This window comes from Antechinus flavipes, chromosome 6 (genome assembly GCF_016432865.1).
Source record: "Antechinus flavipes isolate AdamAnt ecotype Samford, QLD, Australia chromosome 6, AdamAnt_v2, whole genome shotgun sequence".
NCBI classification, from domain to species: Eukaryota; Metazoa; Chordata; class Mammalia; order Dasyuromorphia; family Dasyuridae; genus Antechinus; species Antechinus flavipes.
The window spans coordinates 129,377,009-129,403,527 of NC_067403.1; the positions used below are offsets into that span (position 1 = coordinate 129,377,009).

A 26,519-nucleotide genomic window follows, 5' to 3' on the forward strand; every position below is an offset into this window, starting at 1 on the left:
TTAAAAATTCTTTTAACAGTCTCATTGTCAGCCATGCTCTTTCAGTGTCAGATGTTTCTTAAATCTCCTTTGTTTTGAAGTTTTTCTCTTTTTTTGTTTCTCTCTGATGGACAAGGCGAATACGGCTCATTGGCACCCATCTGATTCATTCTCCATCTCTGTCTGTAAAAATACAAGCAAACCCTTTCTCCCAGGCAGTTAACCTATCTAACTCCGTTCTCATTTACCATTTTGGGGATTTCTCCTCATCATCTGGCAATTACATTGGAGCTGTTTGCACTGGACACTGCCCTGTTGGGTTAAAAACCTGTATTCTCCCCAACTGTAATCCTGATTGCTTTTCTGTTGGTTGATCACATCAGAGTCCTGAACTTCTAAAGACTCTCTGGGTGTAACCTCAGCTGCTATCATGCCCCACCTGTCCTTTGATTGATACCTTGGGGCTGGGCCCTGCCTCTCATTCCCTGTGTCAATCTACATTCAGAGGCCCAGTGAAAGCCTTGGTTGCATTTTGAATATGGGGTTTTGGGTTTTCTCTCACCCTGTCTTCTTATTCTATCTCCATATCTACAATGAGCTCTCAAATGTCCAACTTTTCCACACTGAAAACATTGACGAGTTTCTCTAGAAGTTCCTTGCCAAGAGGGACCCTTTCTTTCCATGTTCATCATAGTTTGGGTATAATAAGCATTTGTGCCCAGTGTGGCACAGCGTCTTATGATCTCCTCTAAAGGAGCATATTTGTCTAGTCCCCATATAATTCTTTTGCAAACCTCATTGGCATTTTCCTTAGCCAGATGTCTGGTCATTATTTCTGTGGCAGCATTATCTCCAATGGTTCTTATGACAGCTGTTTGCACACATCTCACAAAATCAGTAAAAGGTTCATTGGGACCTTGTTCTATTTTTGTAAAGGCTTTTCCTTCATCTTTCTGTCCGGGGAAAGAACTCTAAGCTTTTATTGCAGCCTTAGAAATTTGCTCATACACTGGTATGGGATAATAAATCTGTTCTGAATTTTCTCCATACTGATCTTCACCAACCAGTTGGTCAAAAGTGATTTATCCAATAGCTCCTGTTTGCCTATTTCGTTGGGCTTGAATCCTACATGATTCATGAAACTCTGAAAGCCACAACAAATTTTGTCCAGGTTCTAAACATGTTCTAGCTATAGATTTCCAATCATTCAGGGTTAAGATTTCATAAGACAAATTATCTAGTAACATCTTAACATAAGAGGATGTAGCCCCATAAAGAGTGCGACCCTTTTTCAAATCTTTAATTTTTTCCAAATTAAAAGGAGTGTATTTTCTCTCTTTTTGACCTGAAGAGTCAAGCTTTTCAGTCACAGGATATGCATTTATAAAATCCGAAATATCTTCTCCTTTGTTTTTTGCCTTAATTAATGCCTTTTTAAATCTTGTCATGTTCTGCTTCACAGGAGATGCTGATTGTATTTTTGCCTCTCTCCCTCCCACTTCTTCCTCCACCCATGAAAGGTTAATTGAGGGGGAGGGTCATGAGGTGTGGAATGATGTAATTTCTCCTGCTGTAAAGTATCACACTCAGAATTGTACTTAACTCCATTCTTATCTGATTCTTCCTGCTTTTCACCTAGTTTAGTTGGCACTTCCCCTTCTTGCTCTTTCTTCTTTTTCCTTATTTTAACACTTATAAAATTTCCTAAAGCCAGTTGTATTAAATTATATGTATTAAGTATGTCTTTGGAAATTGAGTTAGGTCCATTTTTATTATAGAATTAACAAAGATCCTCTCCTACTAATTTCCACTCCTCTAGATCCAATTCTTTTTCCATAGAGAAACAAGGATATGTGTGCTTTACAGTTTCTAATAGTTCAATGATATGCTCCAAAATTATAGTCAAACCTTGGCTTTCCATAACCTTGACAATGCTCTCTAAACATTTTCCTTGAACAAAAACAGAAGGCTATTTTCTAAATATCTGTCCCATCTTAGTTGAAATTCTACTTTAACTCTTTTAATAAAATTTCTTTGTTGTACTCACCCTAATTTCTGGCTCAAGAAGACTTTTCCACTGGATTCAGGATCAGAGGCTTTTCCACTGGAATTAGGATCGGAGGCTTTTCCACTGAAATCCACTGAGGGGCCTGTCAGTCCCACGTTCAGGGCGCCAAAATGTGGTGAAAAGGTAGTATTCTCTTCTTTTGTATAATATAATATTCTCTCTGGGAGAGCAGGTTTCTTGGGGAGGTTCCCTGGAGGCAGCCTTAGGTTTCAGTTAAAAGTAATAATTACTCCAAATGCAGCCAGGTGTTAAAAGTTCAAATCCTTTATTATCTCCAGTTTCGGAACCTTCTTCCTGGGGCCCGGTTAGCTTTCTTAGAGGCCTATCTCTCCTTGGTTCTAAGAGCTCTTGCCGCTAATCTTTTGCCTCTGCCAGCTTTGGCTTCTTTTCTTCCAAATGTCTCCAGCCAGCACCAAGGTGAAAGTTGGAATGAATCTGTCTTGCCTCCAAGAGAGGGCTTCTGGCTCTCAATCTCCCAGAGTGCTCTGTGTCTGTCCCAACTCTGACTCGTGGCTTTCAATCTTCCGAAGTGTCTTCTTCCAACTGAGCCTCTGTCAGCTTCTTATATATGATCTCCCAAAGGTTGACTCCTCCTCTGAAAGAGTGGGATTATGGGATCTGAGAGTGGGATTATGGGTTTCTGACTTGTGAATCTCATACTGAATACTAACTTGTGAATTTCCCAAAAGTGTGAACTCCAATGAATACTTAAATACATTAGTGAGCTAGAGGATTTGCTAAGTACCATGCTAAATTAGGCAACTGACATCACTTTGTAAAGATTCCAATGCCCTGCCGCTTGATCTCTTAAGCCTGATCTTGGTATAAGTGCAGTATGTATACCAATCTTCTGTTCTTTCTCACTTTTTCTATTTGATCTTCATTTCCAATTCTCTGTCATATGATAATATTTTTTATACTTTTTCATATACATAGTTCACTGTTTCAAACAAATTCCAAACACAAGCCAATATCTGCTCTCCATGAAGATCTTACAAAATGAGAAAATGAAAACATTTGGATGGTTTGAAATTTTGATTCCTCAAAAGTTTGATATTACAGAACTTATAGTATTATACATCGCCAAAAGAATATTAATTTTTTTAAAATTTGAATTTTCTTTCAGAAAGAATCTTAAAATCATTGAAAAACCTATACAATTTCCCAAATGTGAATCTGTCATATTCCTATTTAAGTTTGGACTCAGTACATTGTGTCTGTGCTGAGTTTTCCATCCAACTTAATGTCACATTCCCTATAGACATTCTCAAAACCCATAGGAAAACCATATCCATATAATTTGAAAAGTTGAAGAACTCTACATTTTGCATTTGATGAATTTCACAAAACCTTGGAGTTGAAAGAGATATATATGTACATCATCTGTACAATTTGTACCTAAACAAGAATCCTCTCTGATATTTAAAAAATTTTTTTCCCCTCAATGGCATTTCATTTTTGCAAATACATGTAATGATAGTTTCCAATATTTCATTTTTGCAACATTTTGTGTTTCAAATTTTTCTCCTTACCTCCTCCCTCCCCAAGACAGCAAGCAATCTGATATAGGTTATATATGTATGTTACTTTTAAACATATTTCCCTATTTGTTATGTTGTGCAAGAAAAACTCTTTGATATTCTCTCTCTATATATATTTTTAAAGCCCTTTAGTAATTAGGAAACTATTGCCTTATATTCTGGGAAAGTTCTAATATCTAGGATGTATTTCCTTAGTTGAAGACTCTTATCTACCTTTCTGCAACTTTCATTCATCTGTCCTTATTTTGACCTCTGTGCTAAGACCTAATCCCTCTTCTGCATGATAGTCTTTTACATTCTTTAAGATATTATTCCTTTTCTCAAAATGTATTTCTTTTTTCTTTTCTTTTTTTAATTATAATAACTTTTTATTGACAGAACCCATGCCAGGGTAATTTTTTACAACATTATCCCTTGCACTTACTTCTGTTCTGATTTTTCTCATCCCTCCCTCCACCTCCTCCCCCAGATGGCAAGCAGTCCTATATATGTTAAATATGTTGCAGTATATCCTGGATACAATATAGGTGTGCAGAACTGAACAGTTTTCTTGTTGTACAGGGAGAATTGGATTCAGAAGGTAGAAATAACCCGGGAAGAAAAACAAAAATGCAAACAGCTTACATTCATTTCCCAGTGTTCCTTCTTTGGATTTAGCTGCTTCTGTCCATCATTGATCAGTTGGAACTGAGTTAGATCTCTTTGTCAAAGAAATCCACTTCCATCAGAATACATCCTCATACAGTATCGTTATTGAAGTATATAATGATCTCCTGGTTCTGCTCATTTTACTTAGCATCAGTTCATGTAAGTCTCTCCAAGCCTCTCTGTATTCATCCTGCTGGTCATTTCTTACAGAGCAATAATATTCCATAACTTTCATACACCACAATTTACCCAACCATTCTCCAATTGATGGGCATCTATTCATTTTCCATCAAACTGTATTTCTTTAAAGAGCCTTCCCCACTCTGCTCCCTTCCCCCCTCCCTCTCTCCCCCCCCCCCCCCAGTTTTTTCACTGGACAAGGAAATAAGATAGGGAAAAAAACATTTTAGTCTCCCTAATTTTTATAATTGGCTATTAATATGAAAGAGAAACAATCATTTCTCTCAGTTTCCTGCTCCTCTGTCCTTTGGTTCTTCTATTGATATTTTAAAGTTACTTCTTGGTTGTATGTCATTGTTGGTAATGTGCTATGTTACCTACTTTTATAGTCCTCATACATTTTCCTGTTGTCCTTTGCATCTGCCATTTTGATTTTTCAAAATGAATTGAATTCAAAATTGAATTGAATCAGAAAAATATTTTTCCATGGAATTCAGGTCTGCTGTAATTTGCTGTTTTTCTGACAAAATCTTCTGGATTTCAGCCTTTGAAACCTCTTTCTGCTTCTGAGCATCCGCCATCAATTGAGTTATTATCCCTTCATATTCTTCTACAATTTTCCCCATATCTAAATATTCCACATGGAATTTTGCATATTTGTCTTCCAATTCTTGAATTTTCATTTGTTTTTCTTTAACTTCTTCTTTGACTTTTTCTACAGCCACATCCATGTCTTTCTGGCTATACTTTAACACATCTATAATAGCATCGACAGAAATAGGCAAATCTGTGATTGTCACAGGAACGCCCATACACTCAGGTCCATCAGGAAGTCCTATTACAGGAATATTAAATGTTCCTAGGAAGTCAAATTCATCAAGCTTTGCATCATGTTGATTTTTCTGAGATTGTTTTCCTGAGTCCAGAAGGCCATTTGTTATTTCATTATTTACAGGAGCTAGTTTATTAGGACTCTCTTTCAGTAGTGGGTCAAATTTAAGATATAAGGACTGTTTCCTCAAGGCAGATTCCTTGAATGAAGAAGAATTCATTTTGAATGAATTGAATTGAATTGAATGAAGAATGAGGAATCTTAGCATTCATTGTCCCAAAAATATTTAATTAGGATTTATCAGCTGATTGCTTCACAACTTCAGAAATGTGTTCCAAACCAAACCATTCTTCTCCTATTCATTAATTTTGGACTAAGCTCATTTTCTGTTCAACATTTTTGAAATGATGGACATCCAACTGCATGGTATTATGTAGGTAATATGTATTATTACCCACATAGGGTTAATCTTCTTTTAAGTACCTATGAATCTCATTGAGGCCCTGTAGCACTTTGGGGGCTTGATATAATTAACGTAATATTATTTTTGAACAAGAACATCTGGTGGACTTCATCATCAATATTGAAATCATTTTCTATTTGGACTTTACCTATGTCAGCTTTCTGAACTATCCAGGACAGTCATTTTCTGTTTTTTTTATGCCTTACTTGGAAATTTGTTGAAAAATGTTCTCTGCTTTTATTAGATAATCTTATAAATCTTATATATATATGAAGGCAGCTATCAAAATAGAACTTTAAATGTCTAGTTTTATCTACATTAAAAATGCCTTGTAAAAAAGTAATATTTTCTTTCACAACATGACTTATATAGAAATGTGTTTAATCTTTATCAGATTGCAGGAAAGAGAAAAAAGTTGGAAATCAAAATCTTACAAAAGTAAATGTTGAAAACTAACTTTACATATAATTGGAAAAATAAAAACTATTGAAAAGTGAAAAAAAAGTAATGAGCATATACACACAACTAGATTTTTGATTCTACCTCTGTTACTTATATGACAGTGAAGATGTGAATTAAATTGGAGAATCAACTGGAAAGCCTTTTTTTCTTTTCATTTATTTTTATTAAGATTACTCTTGACATAGGCACAGATATTTCTCTTAAATATTTTATGGATTTTAAAATATATTTATGTAATTTTCATAAATATTTTTATAGCTAAAATAGGTATATAGGTCAGAAGTTACTAATGCCTTCACTATTGCCTTATTGGGATAATAAAACAATTTGATATTTCTTGATCTTTTGAATATTTCACCTTCTTTAAGATATATTGAAAATCAGTTCTTGGGTACCTTCAAAATTATGGCAATTCTAGCCTGGAATTCTTCTGAGTAGATTTGATCAAGTTAAGGTACTCTTCTCACCATCTTTTTTCTTTTTTCTTTTTTTTTTGAGTATTAATTCCACTTCATCCCTTATATTGAGTCCAAATATGAGAGTTCCATTGTTATGGAGGATGAAAACACGTCATAAAGTCCTAGATTTAGAGTTGGGCGTTAGAAATTTTGTACTCCAATTCCTATACAGAGAAGGAAATTCAGGCCCAGGAACTTGAATTGATTTATTTAAAGTAGTCAGGAAATGAGCCATGATCTTCTGACTGCAAATATTGTACTTTCCACTTTATGTTGTCCTTTCCATTTTATTTGTTAATGCTTTGCAGATGGCTTAATTAGTTTTGTAGTATAGTTTAAATACACTCTTTCTTTTCCTAATCAATCCTAATCAAATCACTGGAAGTGGGTAGTAGTTATCAGGTTTGACAAATCTTGGGAGCTCTTTTTCATATCCCAGATAATATGCCTTGGAAAGGTACTGCTTTCATTATCATTGTTATCAAAACTTAAGAAACTTCATTAAAGCTACATAAATTCAGCTTATCTCTATTATGTTACTTTTTCCCCTTAAGTTTGCATGCTGGCTTAGGAAATGAAAATGATCAATTAAAGGAGCTGCATGCACTGATGAAAGAAGACCTGACAGTTGTAGAAAAAATATATGTGAGAAAAAGCATCGAACAACATAAATTGGGCACCAATAGAGCTTTGCTGAAAAAGGTACCAATCAATCCAGAAGCATTTCTTAAATAATCACTATGTGTTAGACATTGGGACTACAAAACCAAAATATATATAGACATTTCTTTGTTTTTATTAAATTGTTTTTAATATAGTATTTTAAAATTTCTATTGATAATATCTTTTAGCTTTCCTTCTGAATCCCCAAACTAGTCTGTTATAATGCATATTGAGAAATATTTTTGTATTCATTGAATAACACTAGAAAGGTAAGAAAAATAGATTTAGTTCACTGATTGAACGAGATGGGGGAAAGTTCTCTACTTAAAAATGTAAGCTGGCATTTAAAATACCGTTAATGAATGGATATCTGTTTTCCAGTTTATGAATATTTCATCCTTTATCTCTTTAAAAATTCTTTTGAAAATATAATTTTCTTTGTCATGCAACATTTGCACGATAGATATAACATAAAACATACAATTACTCACACTCCATTTTCTGTATAACCCTGATTCATGTCTGTAATGTTCTTAGTTCGGTTTTCTGAAGGTCTTTGGGGTAGCCTTCGTTATAGTAGAGTAATCACCACAAGAATAGCCAGGTGTTAAGTCCAAAAGTCTTTATTGTTTCCTTCTCCTGGTGCTCAGCTAACTTTATGGTGGGGATTCAGACGGGAATTGGTTTCAGTGGAGAAAATGCTAGAGGACAGGCCAGTAACCACAGTGCTGATGATGATGGAAATGAATCTCTCTCCTTGGCTCCGAAAGCTTGAGCTCCCACCTTGAGTCCTTTTGTTTTCTCTGCCCTCAATGAATCTGGCTGAGACTCCTAGCTTATATGCTCTACACTGAGTATAACCCAATCATTATATCACTAGGAAACCATTATTTGTTGTAAGATTAAATCAATCATGCTGAACTTAGAGAACTGTTAATCACCATGCTAAATTAGATAACCATTGTCTCATCAAATCCACTGACTTAACATCTTGTAAGAATCCATGTTTCAGAATTCTGGCCCATAACACTTGTCCATTCTTATTGAGCATTTTTGGGTTTCTGTAACCCTCACTCCCGGTATCAACTCATGACTGCTAATTCTTCCTCTTTCCTCCTCCTCCTTGTTAAATATGAGATGGAAATGGACTTGACAAAACTTGGCAATTGATAGGATATTAAGTGTCAGAGAATTGGAAGAGTTGAGCTTGACTCAAAGGGGAAACTGGGCAAGTAGAAGAATAATGGTACTCTCATCAAAAGTAGAACATTAGGAGGAGGGTCAAGTTTCAAGTTTGGTTTGAGGTATGTTGCTTTAAATATGATCCTAGGACATCCAAATATAGATTTTCTAAAGATGACATGGGACTAGAGCTCAGGAGAGAAATGAAAATTGGATATGTAGATCTGAGTTTTGTCTTCATGAAAATAACTGAAACAATAGGAGCCAATGGGAATCAAGAGAGAAAGAATAGAAAAAGAACAGAATACCATCCAGGGCAGAGCTCTGAGATATATTTGCATGGAGAGTGGGACATGATAATGTTCTAGCAATGGAAAACTAATAAGTCATAAAATTTAGGAAAAAGCATTGTCATACAGACTTGAAGAGAAGAGTGATTCTGAGGAATTCTGAGATCTTTGTTTAGAACCTACATCTACTACTCAAGGCTCCCAGTGTATTTTAAGTCATTTTTCTGTTTTTCCAACAGTCAAGTTACAGAGCTCCAAACTGTTAGTCATGACCATTCCTGATTAAGAGTGAGTCAGGAAAAATTAGCTTTTGGGGTCCTAAGTCATTTTAGTTTGAAAAGAGAATAAAAACATCCCTTGTGGTATTAGTCACCTTCCTCCTTCTCTCCATCCCTTTCATTGACTTTTGAATATGGGATTAGATTAGATAAGAAGCTAGCAAGCAAGAAAAGTGGAGCAGAGACTAATTCTATTAATTTCATATTTTATGAAGAAGAAGCTCAAGGGTAGCTTTAAGTGGATCTAAATAATAATACAATAAGATGAATGCATACCTAGCAACTGGAATAGGGGTGAAAAAAGGGAGAAAAAAGAATTTGTGCTCCTAGATCCTTAAACATCCCAGCTATTTGTGTTCCCTGTCAGAGAAATTATGAGGTCTGGCTTTATAGGGTGCCCTAAGTCCTCATGGTTTCAAGTTTTCAGAGAAATATTTCCCTTCCCATCTAACCCCAGAAACATTTAATTTAGGTTTGCAAATGTAATATTGACTATATGTGAACTTGTTAGCTGTGACCTTGGACCTCAGTTTCCACAATTGTAAATATAAGAGTTAGGATAGTCTCTTAGGGCATTTTCAGCCTTAAATCCTATTTTTCCTATGACCTCACTGTTTTAAAGGAAGTATTTCTAGATAGAAGAATATAATGCATAATTTATTACTACTTAAGTTAACTTTTAAAGAGATTATATAATATTAAATAGATTAGAATGTTTTTATTTTTTTCTTAACTTCAAGTTAGCTTTTATCAATAAGTATTAGGTGATATGTTCTCACCAAACTGTTTCTAAAGAGCAAAGTTGTTAAATGATATGTTTTCATTGAATATGCTAGCTCTCTTGCCAAGAAATGTAATCAAGCTTCAGTTATACATCAATGTAATATCTATGCTAAGTTTATATCTGTAACTGGAAAAAAAAATATTTAGCAGAGGTCAGAATCAGCCAAGGCTGATGTTATTGTTGTTGATGATGATGATAAGGCTGGTGAAGGAAGTTAAAGACAACAAAAAGTTTTTTAAAAAAATATATTGAGGGGGCAGCTAGGTGGTGCAATGGATATAGCCCCAGCCCTGAAGTCAGGAGGACCTGAGTTGCAATCTGCCCTCAGACACTTATCACTTCCTAGCTGTGTGACCCCGGGCAAATCACTTAACCCTAGTTGCCTCAGCAAAAAAAAGAAAAAAAATTATATATATATATATATATATATATATATATATATATAGAGAGAGAGAGAGAGAGAGAGAGAGAGAGAGAGAGAGAGAGAGAGAGAAAAGAAAGAGAGAGAGAGAAAGAGAGAGAGAGAGAGAGAGAGAGAAAGAGAGAGAGAGAGAGAAAAGAAAGATCAAAGAGAGGATAGTAGTTTTGTATAGGTATACAGAACATTGAGAGCTTAAAATAGAAATCAAAGTAAATCATGTTGTGTTTTACCTTGCTTTTCTCTGCCAAGAAGAATAAAAACGGCACTGAAAATGACAAAATAATTAGCAGAAAGTTAGTGTCTAAGAGACAGTAAGTGAGCACCTTATTTTCTTTGATGAATAACAGTCACTTGAACTGGTAGATGTGATTGTTGAGCCACCATCAGTAATATATTGAAAAATCATGGAAAATGGGAAAGAAGGGGGAGAATTTGGGGAAAATTAAGGAGTAGATCAGTAAATTTCAAGCTCTCCAGATTTCACTCACAAACAGAATAAGTTTGCGCCTCAAGGCAAACATAGATTGGTGAAAAATCAAGAAGAGCTGGGGCAGAACAAAGGTCCTCCTTGGGAAACCCAAGAAGATCTGAAAGAAGAAGTGTGTTTACTTCCTAGCTAGCTCCACAGAAATACACAATGGGGAATCCTGGGGCTAGCTGAGTTTGGCTGGAATCTCAGCCTAACCACAGGAATTTTCAACTCCCTGAGTAAGGAGTCTGCATCTAGGAAAACAGAGGGAACCTCTGCTGATTAGGAACACCAGACTTAGCTGTGCTGCAAAGTCCTGGCCCTGGTTGAGAAGGAACCAGCACATTTGGTGTATGCAGAAGCAGTGGGGACAGCATTGCAGGAGGATGTAGCTTTTGGTTTGGGTTTTAGGTCAAAGGGGAGAGCTAAAGTAAAGTTAGAAGCACTATACCTACACCCCACAATTAGAGGTGCTTATACTAATACTTCTCATTAAAAAAAAAAAAAAAAACTGGCAAAGAAGAAAAAACCCAACTATATTTTGGGAATAGGGAAGACTGGAGTTCATCTTTAGAGGAGAAAACTGAAATTAAAAACAAACAAAAAAAAAACAAAAAAAAAACACTTCTTTTACTCCAAACAGTAAATTAAATGTCTCCCTGTCCAGAGAGAATTTATAGAAGAATGCAAAAAATAATTTAAAAATCAAATGAGAGACATTGAGGAAAATATAAAAAATAAAAATTATCCAAGAAAAACAAGAAGATTATGGGGGGAAAAAAGCTAAACAACTAGAAAAGGAGATTCAGTCTTAAAGACAAAAATAACTCTTTGAAAATTAGAATTGGATAAAGGGAAGCTAATGAAGCCAAGAAATAACAAAACAAAATATAAAGAATGAGGAAATAGAATAGAAAGCTATGACCAAACAAAAACAAACCTTGACATAATAATGCCAGAAATAATCCAAGAAAATTGCCCTGGAGTGATAGACCATGTTGAGAAAGTAGAAATAGAAAAAATCCATCAATCACCACCTCAAAGAGATCCTTTGTAGAAAACACATGGGAATATTATTGCCAAATTTCAAAAACCCCATATTAAAAAGAAAATTTTGCAAGAAGCAAGAAAAAAATTAGTATTCTGGAGCTACAATTAGAATTGTACAGGACTTAGCAGCAGCACAATAAAAGCCCACAGGTCCTGGAATCATATCCACTTACAATGAAAAGAACTAGGCCTCTGGCCAAAAATATTATGATCCAGCAAAATTGCCCATAATATTGAATGAGGAAAAAATGAATATTCAACAAACTTGCAGGTTTTTAGACTTTCTATCAACCACCTGGACTCAGTAGAAAATTTAACATATGCAGAAACTAGGCATTGCTAAACACCTATCACTCCATAGCAGGATAAGATTGAAATGGGTTCATGATTTAGACATAAAGGGTGATCATATAAACAAATTAGTTTATTAGTTTAAAACAAAGAATAGTCTGCCTCTCAAATCTGTGGAGAAGGAAGGAATTTATGGCCAAATAAGAATCAGAAAATGTAATAAAATGCAAAATGGATAATTTTGATTATATTAAATTAAAAAGGTTTTATACAAACAAAACCAATGAAGCCAAGATTAGAAAGGAAGCAGAAAACTGGGGGAAAATTTTTTTACCTAAGAGTTCTGATTAAAGGCTTCATTTCTAAAATATATCGAGAATTGGCTCAGATTTATAAGAATATAAGCCATACTCCAATTGATAAGTGGTCAAAGGATATGAACAATTTTCAGATGAAGAAATTAAAGCCATTTCTGGTCATATTAAAAAATGCTCTAAATTACTATTGACTTGAGAAATGCACATTAAGATGCTGAGGCACTAGTACCCATCTTTCAGATTGGCTAAAATAACAGAAATTATAATAAATGTTGGAGGGGATGTGGGAAAACTGGGATACTAATATATTATTGGTGGAGTTGTGAACTGATCCAGGCATTCTAGAGAGCAGTTTGAAACTATATCCAAAGGGCTATCAAACTGTGCATACCTTTTGATCCAGCAGTGTCTCTACTGGGCTTGTATCTTAAAGAGATCATAAAGGAGGAAAAGGAACCCATATGTGCAAAAATGTTTGTGGCAGCCCTTTCTGTAATGTCAAAATACTTGGAAACTTGAGTGGATGCCCATCAGTTGGAGAATGGCTGAATATGTTATGGTATGTGAATGCTATGGAATAATATTCTATAAGAAATGATCAGCAGCATGATTTCAGAGAGGCCTGGAGAGATTTCACATGAACTGATGCTAAGTGAAGTGAGCAGAACCAGGAGATCATTGTACATGGCAACAGCAAGATTATATGATGATCAATCTGACAGTTGTGGTTCTTTTCAACAATGAGATGATTCAGGCCAGTTCTAGTGGTCTTGTGATGAAGAAAGCCATCTACACCCAGAGAGAAGATTGTGGGGACTGAGTGTGGATCACAATTTAGTATTTTGTTTGCATTTTGTCTTTCTCATTTTTTTCCTTTTTGATCTGATTTTTCTTGTGCAGCATGATAATTGTGGAAATATGTATAGAAGGATTGCACATGTTTAATATATATTGGTTTACTTGCCATCTAGGGGAGGGGTAGGGGAAAGGGAGGGAAAAATTTTGGAACACAAGATTTTTCAGGGGTGAATGTTGAAAACTATGTATATGTTTTGAAAATAAAAAGTTTTAATTAAAAAAAAAAAGAAAGAAGAGGGGAAGGGAGGGATGCAGAAGGAACCCTTCCCCCCCTTCCCCCCATATGGGAGGGGAGGTTAAGTAATAGCAAGACAAGTTAAGGAGCAGAATTAAAGCAAAAGAGTAAGCAGGTATAGGAAAGAAGAGATATAGATAAACAGCACAATAAGAATCAAGAATAGAATTTATTAGAAAAATAAGTACAGCTAGTAATCATTAATCCTAGAAAAAGTCAAACTTAAAGATTCAATAAGGAGAGAAATATACATTATATGTCATTCATACTAATATTGTTTTATAAGCATGTTTACATGTGTGTAGGGCTAAGTAAATGTGAGTATGTATGCATGTTGTTCCTTTATGTGTGTATGGTTATATGTATATGTGGATGGGTGTAAATGCATATGTGTACGTATGTGGAGCATATTATAGGGATGTGTGTAGTGTGTGTGTGTGTGTGTGTGTGTGTGTGTGTGTGTACTTAGTTATAGCCTGCTCCTAGGAGATGGAGGAGATGAAAGGGGGGAAAAAAAATAAAGTAAAAAAAGTGCTCAGCAGAGAAAAAAAGAACACCCTACTAGGAAGCAAAAAAAAGATGGACATTTACAAATATAATTTCTTCTACTATTATATATACTTTTTTGAATTGGTAATTTATTGTTACATATTTTGAATCTGCCCTGATGTTCTGCTGGGCACATGACAATTTTTGTTCTGTTCTGTTTTGTTTTTCTTTTCTGTTTTTCATTTTTCTATTCAAAATAAAATTTCTTTAAAAAAGAAAAAAGAATTTAGGAAAGATACCATAAAAATTGGAGAAAGTAAATGTCCTGATTTTCAATTAAAGCAAGAAAATAGGTTCTAAAAATCTTAGACCAATGAACTTGACTTCAATCTTTGGGGAAATTCAGAACAGATCATTAAAAAGAAGGTTGACAAGAATTTAGCAGAGGTTTAGAAAGAGCCATCATAGTGTAATTAAGAACAGATTAATCTTATTGCATTTTTAACAGAATTCCTAAACTGGTCCATGAGGGGAATGCTGTAGATAGAGTTTATCTAGATTTTAGCAAAACATTTTATAAAAGTATCTCATTATTTCTGTGGAGAAGATGGAGGACTAGACGATAATAAAATTAGATGGATTCATACCAGCTGGATGGCCAGACTCAAAGAATAGTTATTAACAGTTCCATATTAAGAGGGTAATCCCCAGTGGAGTACTTCAGGGATTCTTACTTGGAAGAATGCTTAGAATCAATGGTTTGGATGAAAACATAGGTGTTACCTTCAGCTTTGCAGATAGCAGAAAGCTGGGAGGGTTAGCTAGCAGTGGATGACAATTAAATTCCAAAATGATTTTGAGTGGAAGAGCATAAGTGTCTAACTCAATCTGCAAAAGTACCCAGTGCTGTAAACCAGATTGAAATGTAATTGCGAAATGATTGACAAGATAAATAAAAACATAGGTTGTAACGACCATGTTAGCACCCGGACACCTCAGAATCAGCCGGAGTCATGATAAGCAAAAGTCTGTCTTTATTCTTGGTCTTTAGGGGTAGAAGTGAAGAGGATGGAAAAGAATCTCTCCAAGCGCCTTCTCCCTCATCTACTGCCCAACTTTTCTCCACCCCCTAATTTTTCTCCACCCCCTAGTCCCTCCTACAATCCTCTATACACCAATCATTGAGCCAGTACGGATAGTGGAAAGGACCATTTTCCAGGAATATGCCCATAGAGTATTGTCCAATCAATAGTCTCAAGCACTCAGCAGTCCTGACCTCAGTGCACTGATTCCATAGTTTCAGCCCTCTACAATAGGTGATGTTAATTTCTGGTCTAAGTTCATATGTAGCCATCAAGAATCCCATTCTATTTGAGTTTGAGCAAAACTTTTTTTTTTTTTTTTTGCTGAAGTAATTGGGGTTCAGGGACTTGCTCAGGGTCACACAGCCAGGAAGTATTAAGTGTCTGAGGCTGGATTTGAACTCAGGTCCTCCTGACTTCAGAGCTGGCACTTTATCCATTGCCCCATCCAGCTGCCCCCAAAATTTGTTAAATAATGGGTTCTGATCCACAATGGGTTATGTAACTGAATGGGGATCACAGAATTATGGTTTATTATCAGTAAATATTTTATTTATATACATATTCTGTTTACCTACCTATCTAGGATTGTGTAAAAGTTTCTTGGGTGAAAAGGGGTTGCCAAGTGGGAAAAGTTTAAGAAGCTCCAGGATTGAATCAAATAGGATGAAATTCAGCATAAAGAAATGCAAAGTTTTACACTTGAAAAAATACTACAATTATTAGAAGGAGTAGGCATGATGAAAAAAAAAAGTTTGACTGAAAAATATATAACTCTAATGGAGTGCATGAATGTGATATGGCAACCAACATTCTTCTAATGTAGACTTGGGATTAAATGAAAGTTTAGCTTCTAGTAATAGAGAGGTGACAGCCCCCATTGCCTCTGTCAGATATCTAGAATATTGTGTATCTTAAAATCAGAACTCTGATTCTGTTCTATAGTGCAATTTTTGGTAGTCCATTAGTGATTCTTAGCTGACAATACTTTCTAACTAATAATAAAATCATTTTTTGAAATACAGGTATTAGTAGTTGGAATAACCTGTGCAGCTTGCCCATTCCCATGCATGAATAATCTTAAATTTCCAATAGTTGTATTGGATGAATGCAGTCAGATGACAGAACCTGCTTCACTCTTGCCCATTGCAAGGTAATTAAAATTTTTCTGTTTAAAAAAAAGATACTTTTAAATTCTATAGTCATGAAAGTTCTTATCTCATCAGCTAATTATTTTCTAAGAGGAAAAGTAGTAAAGAAAATGATTTTTTTTCTAAGTAAAAGAGAAAGAACTTCTCTTCTTCAGAAGTAGATACAGATGAACTTTATGAACTCCCATTTAAGTCTAATTTTCTGAGAAGTCTCCATTTTCTTACCAGTAACAATCAGATTGTAACAGAGAGATTGGTTTTTACTGAGATATGAGAATGGGAGGCAACATGGTAGAGTACTATGAGTATTGGCTCTCAAATTGGAAGACCTAACTTCAAATTCACCTGACACTAACTGTGAGATCTTAGGGAAATTGCTTATCTCCAGGGGACTCAGTTTCTTCCTACTATAAAATAAAGGTGTTGAACTAGATGATTTCCTGAAGTTACCTCCAGTTCTAGATTTTTCATCATTGGATATCAGTAAGTTTGAAAATTTCCCTTCATTGAGAGGATCTCCTGCCATTCCACAGCTTTAACCTTATTATTCTTGTTTTGAGGCTCTAGAACAGTAGTTCTTACCTTTTTTGTGTGTCATAGAAAAGTTAATGGTCTGCTTCTCAGAATACTCTTTTAAATGTACAAAATAAAATACATAAAATTAGAAATAAAACTGATTATATTGAGATATAGCTATCGAAATATTAAAAAGACAAGTTCATGAACTTCCAGTTAAAAACCCCTGCATTAGAACAAGGAAAAACAACTTGATAGTAAATGAAAGTTCTCTTTCTTCATAAACTTAAGACTATATGTGTATATATAATATGTGTTCCTATATGTGGGAGCATGTGTTTGTGTTTGACACACACACACACATATATATGTGCTGTGTGTGTATATATATTTGCATATATGTATATATAGAAATGCTAACAATTGCTGATTAAGATAATCAGAATAAATATTTAAGGGCTAAGTCAACTCAGAATAAGGAAGAAATCTCAGCTAGTTGGACAATATTTGTCTAAAGACAGAAAAATCTTTTCAAAAAGCATTTCATGTAATGGTATGTAGGGTGTGGGTGTGTGTATATGTATGTGTGTGTATGTCCTGAGAAAACTAAACCATCAAAGGTACATGGATTTTGAGCTAAATAAATATAAATTATCTGTTCCTTTATTTGAATTTGTGTTAGATAAATTTTAGTTTTTTGATTTTTTGAAATTTTTCTTTAGGTTTAATTGTGAAAAGCTAGTTCTTGTTGGAGATCCCAAGCAACTACCTCCTACCATTCAGGGTTCTGAAAGTGTTCATGATAGTGGTTTGGAACAGACTCTTTTTGACCGGCTTTGTTTAATGGTATGTAAAGCTGACATTGTCCAAAGTAATGTTATAGCTCATAATATAAAACTTTCAGGCATGTGAAGGAACTTATATTTGGGAAACAGAATATCTACATGTGAAAAATCATACTTACAGCAACTTAATGAGTGCAAATTCAGATAGTGTAGACTAAGTGCTTAGATGCAGTCAGAAGAATCAATGCTGAGTGAGGCCATGTTTGCATGAAAACAGTAAATCTTATTAGAAAACTTTGCTACACTGATATCAGGTACACCAGATAGCTAAATAGATAGGAAGATTTTCACTGTAACACTTATACCTATCTAAAGTATACATTATTCTTGTTTGTTAACCTCTGGGCCACCATAGAGTTCTACTGTTTATACTGAAGCACACAGTATTTTAAGTTGAAAATTTATTTCATTTGAAAAATATTTCCTACTCAATATTTTGACACAATAAAACTCCAATTACAGTATATTTTAATATATAAATCTTTTAGATAGATGATTTAAATTATTTTATATAGATGAATCAGAAAACAAATCTCTTTTTAAAAAATTTTTTCCTAGATGTAGCACAATACCTTATACATAGGTGTTCATTGAATAAAAGAAGTTTAGCCCAAAGAAAAACATTACTTGGTGATGAATTATGGTTTCTACATTAAACAGTATCTTGAAGTTATTTTACAAACAAGGAAAACAGTTCTTTGCACATACTAGATGTGATATAATGATTATATGATATGATAGGTATGAGTTTCACCATAACTATAACAGGAGAGAAATTCCCTTCCACTGGGATGTAATATCAGACACAGCAGTCCTAGTTTTAGCCTTAAACAGTCTCAAATATCTAAAAGGCATCAGAGGAGGGGAATTTCTTGTCATGGAGGTATGAGGTTCAGACTCTCAGCCCTTTCTTTCTAACTTTGGTGAAGGTGGGAACTCCTTCCTGTGAAGGTGAAGCTATTAAGCGTCCTAATCCCAGTCCTGATTAGTGACTTAGAGATCTAGAGGAAAAGAATTTACCTATAGGGAAAGCATAAAGTTCAGTGACTAATCCCTTAATTTTTCTGAAGAAGATGAGGGTAGTAGCTATGCTCCCTATTCCACCCTGTCCAGGAGGTATAACTCCCAGGAAATGTAGTTTAAGCTTTGGTCATCTTCTCATGAACTAGATAGGGCTAGATGGTCCAACTTATTATCCATCTAGCTAGTTTGGTAAGATTCTGATAGGAAGGGCTGACTCTAGGAATCATTGATAGGAGACTTTATCAGCAGTCCATTGATTGACACTTATTATCAGAGGTTGATTGTAGGTGTAAGCCCTTGCAGTGGTTCAAACAGTTAAACTTTAAGGAAAGGTGGGATACTAGGAGTACCAGTCAGGGAATTTGGCAAAACCTGTGAGAAAGAAGAATTGATTCCTGGGCATCAGCTAAGGAAGAGACACAATTAGGCTATCTAGGGATTAGTAGTGATTGCTTTGCTCACTAAGAATTTGAATGGATTTTATATAGGGATCTTTAAGAATGTTCCACTGGTTATTTGCATAGTAATAATGTAGGTCTATCTTACAGGCAGAGTAAGGAAAAGACTGACCCTGGGCATCTCAGACAATGATGGCTTAGAAATAGGGTGAAAGATGGTTACTTATAGTCAGGAAGGGTCAAAGCATGGGACAAAGTTTAGCAAGCCACCTGGCAAGTTTTCACAACAAATTAAAATTGCATCATTAGTCACAGTTAGAAGATGGACCCCAAATTACAAAAATAAATGTAATATATATTTAAGGATCACAAAATAATGCATATTTTCACTAATTGTTGAATATGACAGTGCTAGTCAAGAAGACAGATTTGAATCCTATCTACTAAATTCTTAAACATTAGTAAATGGTTGGCCCTACACTATATTATACAGCCTTTGTGGACCATATTTTTTTCATATATAAAATGATGGCATTAGATTGAATAACTTTTAAGGTCCCTTCCAACTCTAAATCTGTCATCCTATAAACACATACATAATATTTTTAAATATATATACACCAATCATCTATGATAGCAGAATATCATAAGAAATGACATGATTGGTTAAACCAGTGGACCATCTAGACTAATATTATAATTCCAACAGTGGCATGCCAAGAATTGTTTTATGGGAGAGGATGGTATCATTTATTTATTTATTATAACTGTTTATTGACAGAACATATGCATGAGTAATTTTTTACAAAATTATCCCTTGCACTTACTTCTGTTCCGACTTTTTCCTTCCCTCCCTCCACCCCCTCCCTTAGATGGCAGCCAGTCTTATACATGTTCAATATGTTATAGTATTGAGAATGGTATCTTCTATACCCTCAACCTCAGTTGAATGAATTATCCATTATGGAGCTTTTATCCATGAATTTATCTAAACCTTGCTTCAGTCTCTTTATTCCATCCTGTATTATTTCTTATGATAACAAATTCTATAAGTTTATCAGCTATGTGAATGGCCCTTTTATGTGTCCTAAAATTAATTCCAAGCCTCAAGTATTGTTCTCTAATTGATGACTCTGTTCTCATGTTTTCTTTGATTTTTTTAAACTTGAAGTATCTCTTCTAGTCTTTGTTTTTTTTAGAGTTGGATCTTAATTTTTTTCAGTGTTATATAGAAATCTTTTCTATTCTTTTTATTACTTTTAATTGTTCTAACCCTATTAAACGACAGTATTCAGCCTACATTTACTAATTGCCTGTTTTCTTAGGTACTATGGAATATATAAATGGGATATAAAAGGGATATACAAAGATAAGCTCCTTAAGGAACTTAGAAAGCCAATAGAAGAAATATGACATATACATAAACAATTAATACTACACAAAAGAAAATCATAAGCCCATAAGAGAATGATAAAGAAAACACTATGAGGAAGTTCAGAGGAGAAGAGATACTTTCAGCTTGAGAGATCAGGAAAGTTTTCATGAAAGAAGATCATATTTAGATGCAGCTTAAAGAGTGGGTTGATTTTCAGAAAATGGAAATCAACTGCAAAGAGGAAAGCTTGTATATGTGTGTGTGTGCATATATATTTATAAATACACATAGATAACTTGCTTATATTCTAAAACTCATCTACTTAATAGTCTTTTGAACTCTTAATTTGTATATGTGACATTTGAGTTCCTTTTAATCACTGTAATGTGAAAAAATTTTTGGGTATCTTCCCAAATATTTATTTTATTAAATTTAAAAAACTTGCCATCAGTTCCTAATGAACCCCAGTATTAACATTTCTCTACCCTGAGTAATCAATTTAATCTTTTATCTTTTCTTTCTAATCTTTAAGATATTTATTTATGACCTTGTTGAATGGAATAGAATAACATAAAATTCCCCCAATCTTATGATAGCTTTGTTTTTCATTTTAAGGTGGAACTTTGTCAAAGACTTTTTAAGACATTAAAATAACATATTTTGTTGTTGTTGCTCAGTCATTTCAGTCACATCTGACTTCTCATGACCCATTTGGAGTTTTCTTGGAAAAGTCAGTAGAGTGGATTGCCATTTCCTTTTCTGGTTCATTTTAAAATAAAGAAACTAAGGCCAAAAAAATTAAGTGACTGCCCAGGGTCACACAGATAGTGTCCAAGGCCAAATTTTAATTCAGAAAAATGAATCTTCCTTATGCCAGACTCTATCTGAGCCAGAGTAATGTCTATGGACTCTCATTTGCCTTTCAAAGAAATGTAGCTAATTACTAAGGTATGATTTTTCTCTTATAGAAACTCCTGGTTTTTCCCCCAGTAGATTATGCTTGCTTATGTTTATTAGTCCTATATTTGTTAATATGAATTATTTTTAAAACTTTTCAAAATGCTTTAGTATTATTTCAGAACTATTTTCAAATAGATTTCTAAGAAAATTCAAGACAGATAGAAATCCTTATTATACTAAAGTATAGTGGTATTTTAAAATCTAAAGCACTTGGAATCTTGATTTTTTGATTTATTAAAAAAAATTGATCTTCAGCAGTGTCATCATGAAAGAACTCTTCTATCATAAACTGAGAAAGAAAATTATTTACCGGCAGGATTTTCTGTTGTCTGTAATTTTTTCCCCTAAGGATCACATTTCAAATTTTGGCCCAGGCTATAATTGCCTTTAGCATCTGAAAACAACCTCAGACAATCTTTATTGGATAATTGATTTAAAACAGAAATATTTAGATTCTGTAGTTTGGAAGGATTATATTGGTTTATTATAGAAATATTTTTGGTTAACATCTTTGATTTTTAGTATTTATTAATTTGATATTATTTAGCTCTTAACCCATGTAATATCACATCTGGCAATTAAAAAATTCCTTTAAACATTGTTATTCCTTTTAATTGGAAAATACAAGTTTGTTGGATTTTTTTTAACCTGTCTTGCTTTTCTACACTTAAACTCCCTAGGGTCACAAAGCAATTCTATTGAGAACTCAGTACCGTTGTCACCCTGCTATTAGTGCTATAGCAAATGATCTCTTCTATGAAGGAAATTTAATAAATGGCATTTCCGAAATAGAGAGGAGCCCTTTATTGGAATGGTTGCCAACTCTGTGTTTCTATAATGTCAAAGGAATTGAACAGGTAATTAAAGCTTTTTAAATCTCCACAAAATTTTGCTTATAAGATTCATTGGCCTTTCATGGAGAGTAATTTAAGACCTATTTCATATTCCAGATTGAGAAAGAGAGCTTCCAAAATGTGGCAGAAGCTGCTTTTACACTCAAACTTATTCAATCACTGATTGCAAGTGGAATAAAAGGATCCATGATTGGGGTGATAACATTATACAAGTCACAGATGTACAAGGTTTGTGTGTATCTCTTAGCCAGATGTGACCATAAAACTTCCATTTGGTATTTATATTTTATATCAATTTTACCTCTTTGGTTTTTAAAGTCTATTGTTACTTACAGGATTATAACTGAAATGTTCTGGTTTTAGTCTGAGTGGTCTGGCTTTTGGCATCTTTAATTAAATATATGTCTAACAAGGTTTAATTAAATTCATTTAACAGCTGTTACAAAAAGAATGCAAATAAACACATTAGAGGGGAGAGAGTATGGTGCATGCTTTGTGTTTTGAAACAGATGGTATTGAATTTGTTTTCAAAAATAGGCTTTCATTATTACATTTCAGTAGCAAATCAAGGGTAATACTACATATTGAAGTACTTTTTAAAAATCTGTTTTCATTAGTAGTGTATCCATTTGTCCAAAATTCGTACATCCAGAAAAATTTTATTATCAATGGATAGATGATTAGTTTGATTTTTGTCTTGGAATTAGTATTGTTTGTATAACTAATAATTCAGAAGTGATTTAGCCAAATAAAGCAGAGCTGCAAAGGGATAAAGAATTACAAATTGCCCATTTGCCAGAAAACTGAAAGTTTAAACTTGAGTATGGGTACCCAATAGCTGCAAGATATTGTGACCTATGTTCAGACAGCATATGCTTCAAGAATGTTTCTTCTATAGGCTGAGTGTGACCACAGTTCTTCAGTATCCTAACCAGAGACATCAAAGAGTAGTCCACAAAAGAACTACCTTTTAAAGAACAATCTTCTCTCTTCTGTAGCTCTGCACTCTATTTAGTACTACACATTGTGACTATCCTAACCTCAGAGCTGTCCAGGTGTCCACCGTTGATGCCTTTCAGGGAGCAGAGAAGGAGATAATCATCCTGTCTTGTGTGAGGACAAAACAAGTTGGCTTCATTGACTCAAAAAAAAGAATGAATGTTGCCCTGACAAGAGGGAAAAGGCATTTGTTGATTGTGGGGAATTTGGACTGTTTGAAGAAAAATAGACTATGGAGAAAAGTGATCCAACACTGTGAAGGTAAAGTGAGAATATGAAAAATTTACCAATATTGAATTAAACTTGTTTTTGTTTTTTTTAAAAACTAAATTGACCATATTTAATGGACTCTAGACCTCTGAGGTAGCATGCATTTGAACAGTGGTGTCAAATTCAAAAGAAAATCAAGAGACACACTAAATCATAAGTAAGAATCTCTTTGGGTGTCGTTTGATTTAAAAAACTACATATTTCCATTATCTATGTCCAATTTTAATTTTTAAATTTTTATTTTGTTAAATATTTCCCAATTTTATATATATATATATATTTTTAAATAACTTTTTATTGACAGAACCCATGCCAGGGTAATTTTTTACAGCATTATCCCTTGCACTCACTTCTGTTCCAATTTTTCCCCTCCCTCCCTCCACCCCCTCCCCCAGATGGCAAGCAGTCCTTTACATGTTAAATAGGTTACAGTATATCCTAGATACAATACATGTGTGCAGAACCGAACAGTTCTCTTGTTGCACAGGGAGAATTGAATTCAGAAGGTACAAATAACCCGGGAAGAAAAACCAAAATGCAAGCAGTTTATATTCATTTCCCAGTGTTCTTTCTTTGAGTGTAGCTGCTTCTGTCCATCCTTGATCAATTGAAACTGAATTTTGGCTCTCTTTATCGAAGAGATCCACTTCCATCAGAATATATCCTCAAACAGTATCGTTGTTGAAGTATATAATGATCTCCTGGTTCTGCTCATTTCACTTAGTAAACTTGTTTTCTGAAAGATTTTTCTTCCTTGGGGAAAAAAAGAATGCAGCACTGTGTTTTAGGCATGTTTTAGATATGATTATATCTTTATTTTCTCTCAAACACTGAAATGTTTTTCATCAGCCTAGGAAGCTCTGCCAATATATCTTTAATGAAGTAAAGACCAATGTCTTGTGCATTTTCTTTTTCAGAGCAAGAAAATGGATTACAGCATTCAAGTCAGTGTGAGCCAGACCTGAACCTCCTTCTTAAAAGATATTTGGAGAAAAAGAAAAAAGTAAAAAAAGAGAATTCTAAAAACAAATCTTTTTAACAAAAAGATGTGATATAATCTGCTATTTATGTGAATTAAAAAACATTTGATAACAATTTTTTTATTATTAGAAAATTTTGAATACAGAAAATGTTAGTCTACTCTCCTTATTTTTTCCCACACTGCTTATAATGTTCCTTTAAATGAGAGGCAAATATAAATAAACATATGTTTTAAATAAACTTCACGATATTCTTCTTCTTCTTCTTTTTTTTTTTTGCTGAGGCAGTTGGGGTTAAGTGATCACACAGTTAGGAAGTGTTAAGTGTCTGAGATCAGATTTGAACTCAGGTTCTCCTAACTTCAGGGCTGGTGCTCTATCCGCTGTGCCACTTAGCTGACCCCCAAATTCAAGATATTAAATAAGCACATCAACAATGATTTCATCTAAAGAAATACAAATTATTTTAAGTACAGTGGTATAGAATATAATATAAAATGCTATTAGAGGTTTGGCATTTTTTAAACTATATGGTTTATAAACCAAAGAAACTAAAATGTAAGTGGGAAAATGACATATACTAGGATTAAACAGTTTCTGAAGTAATTGCTTCCAGGATCTGTATCTCCAAAACCACTTAGTATATTGAGGCTTGTTTTTCATGGTTCTTTCAAGGTTTTTTTTGGGAATCCTTATCAAAGTCTTTCACAATATTTCTCCTTGTTTAGCATGTAAGAAATTGCTACAAACCTGGCATTTCAGGATATGAATAACATGGTAGTAGGGTCCAGTATTTCTCAATATCCTAACTGGCAGTTCTGCACCTTATAAATAATTCCAAAGAATGTTCTTTTTGTTGTTGTATTTTTACCAACTTTGTAATTGTTGAGTCATTTAAGTATTGTCCAACTCTGTGATCCCATTTGGAGTTTTCTTGCCAAAGATACTGCAGTGGTTTGCCATTTTCTTCAAATTATTTCATAGTTGAGAAAACCAAGACAAGCAGGATAAAGTGATTAAGGATTAAGACCAGTCTAGTAAGTGTCTGAGGCTGGATTTGAACTCATGAAGATGAGTTTTCCTCATTCTAAACTCAGTGCTCTTTCCATTGCAGTACTTAACTTCTGATTTTATCAACTTATGCATTGCTTTATGAAAAGAAAATAATATATGTAAATGCAATTTTGATGTTTTTCAAGTTTTTGCCTTATGGTCTATATGGTTTTATAAGCTTAATAAGATTTTTATTCTGCTAACATCATTTCTATTAATTTTATAAGCAGAATATAAAAAGCAAAAAAAAAAAATTTGAGTTCAGATTCACTCCTTTTTCTCTCTCTAACCAATGAGAAAACACATGTGACATTATGCAAAATATTACCATAAAAATCATGTTATGAAAGAAAACAGAACTTCCCCCCCAAAAAAAAAGTCTCAGGAAAAAAAAATGTAATTATAGCTTTTTATTTACAAGTTATATGCATGGGTAATTTTGCAGCAGTGACAGTTGCCAAACCTTTTGTTCCAATTTTTCCCCTCCTTCCCCCCATCCCCTCAGATAGCAGGTTGACCAATACATGTTAAATATGTTAAAATATAAATTAGATACAATATAAGTATACATGTCCAAACAGTTATTTTGCTGTACAAAAAGAATCGGACTTTGAAATAGGGTACTATTAGCCTGTGAAGGATATAAAAAATGCAGGCACATAAAAATATAGGGATTGGAAATTCTATGTAATGGTTCATAGTCATCTCTCAGAGTTCTTTCACTGGGTGTAGCTCATTCAGTTCATTACTGCTCTATTGGAGTTGATTTGGTTCATCTCATTGCTGGAGATGGCCATATCCATCAGAATTGATCATCATATAGTATTGTTGTTGAAGTATATAATGATCTTCTGGTCCTGCTCATTTCACTCAGTATCAATTCCTGTAAGTCTCTCCAGGCCTTTCTGAAATCATCCTGCTGGTCATTTCTTACCGAACAATATTCCACAGTTTATTCATCCATTCTGCAATTGATGGGCATCCACTCAGTTTCCGGTTTCTGGCCACTACAAAGAGACCTGCCACAACACAAACAGGCCCCTTTTCCTTCTTTA

At 34.1% G+C, this 26,519-nt stretch overlaps 1 protein-coding gene across 1 annotated transcript in view; it reads left to right on the forward strand.

Moving 5' to 3' along the window:
- Positions 1 to 24,652, forward strand: part of ZGRF1 (zinc finger GRF-type containing 1) — a 94,874-nt gene extending 70,222 nt beyond the window's left edge. Inside the window, exons 22-28 of the mRNA XM_051967141.1 lie at positions 7,186 to 7,333; positions 16,066 to 16,193; positions 17,430 to 17,553; positions 21,989 to 22,165; positions 22,259 to 22,390; positions 23,161 to 23,422; positions 24,349 to 24,652. Coding sequence (XP_051823101.1) covers positions 7,186 to 7,333; positions 16,066 to 16,193; positions 17,430 to 17,553; positions 21,989 to 22,165; positions 22,259 to 22,390; positions 23,161 to 23,422; positions 24,349 to 24,470 — 1,093 coding nt within the window. The 3' untranslated portion in view covers positions 24,471 to 24,652. The remainder of the gene's footprint in view (positions 1 to 7,185; positions 7,334 to 16,065; positions 16,194 to 17,429; positions 17,554 to 21,988; positions 22,166 to 22,258; positions 22,391 to 23,160; positions 23,423 to 24,348) is intronic.
- The last annotated feature ends 1,867 nt before the right edge of the window (positions 24,653 to 26,519 follow it).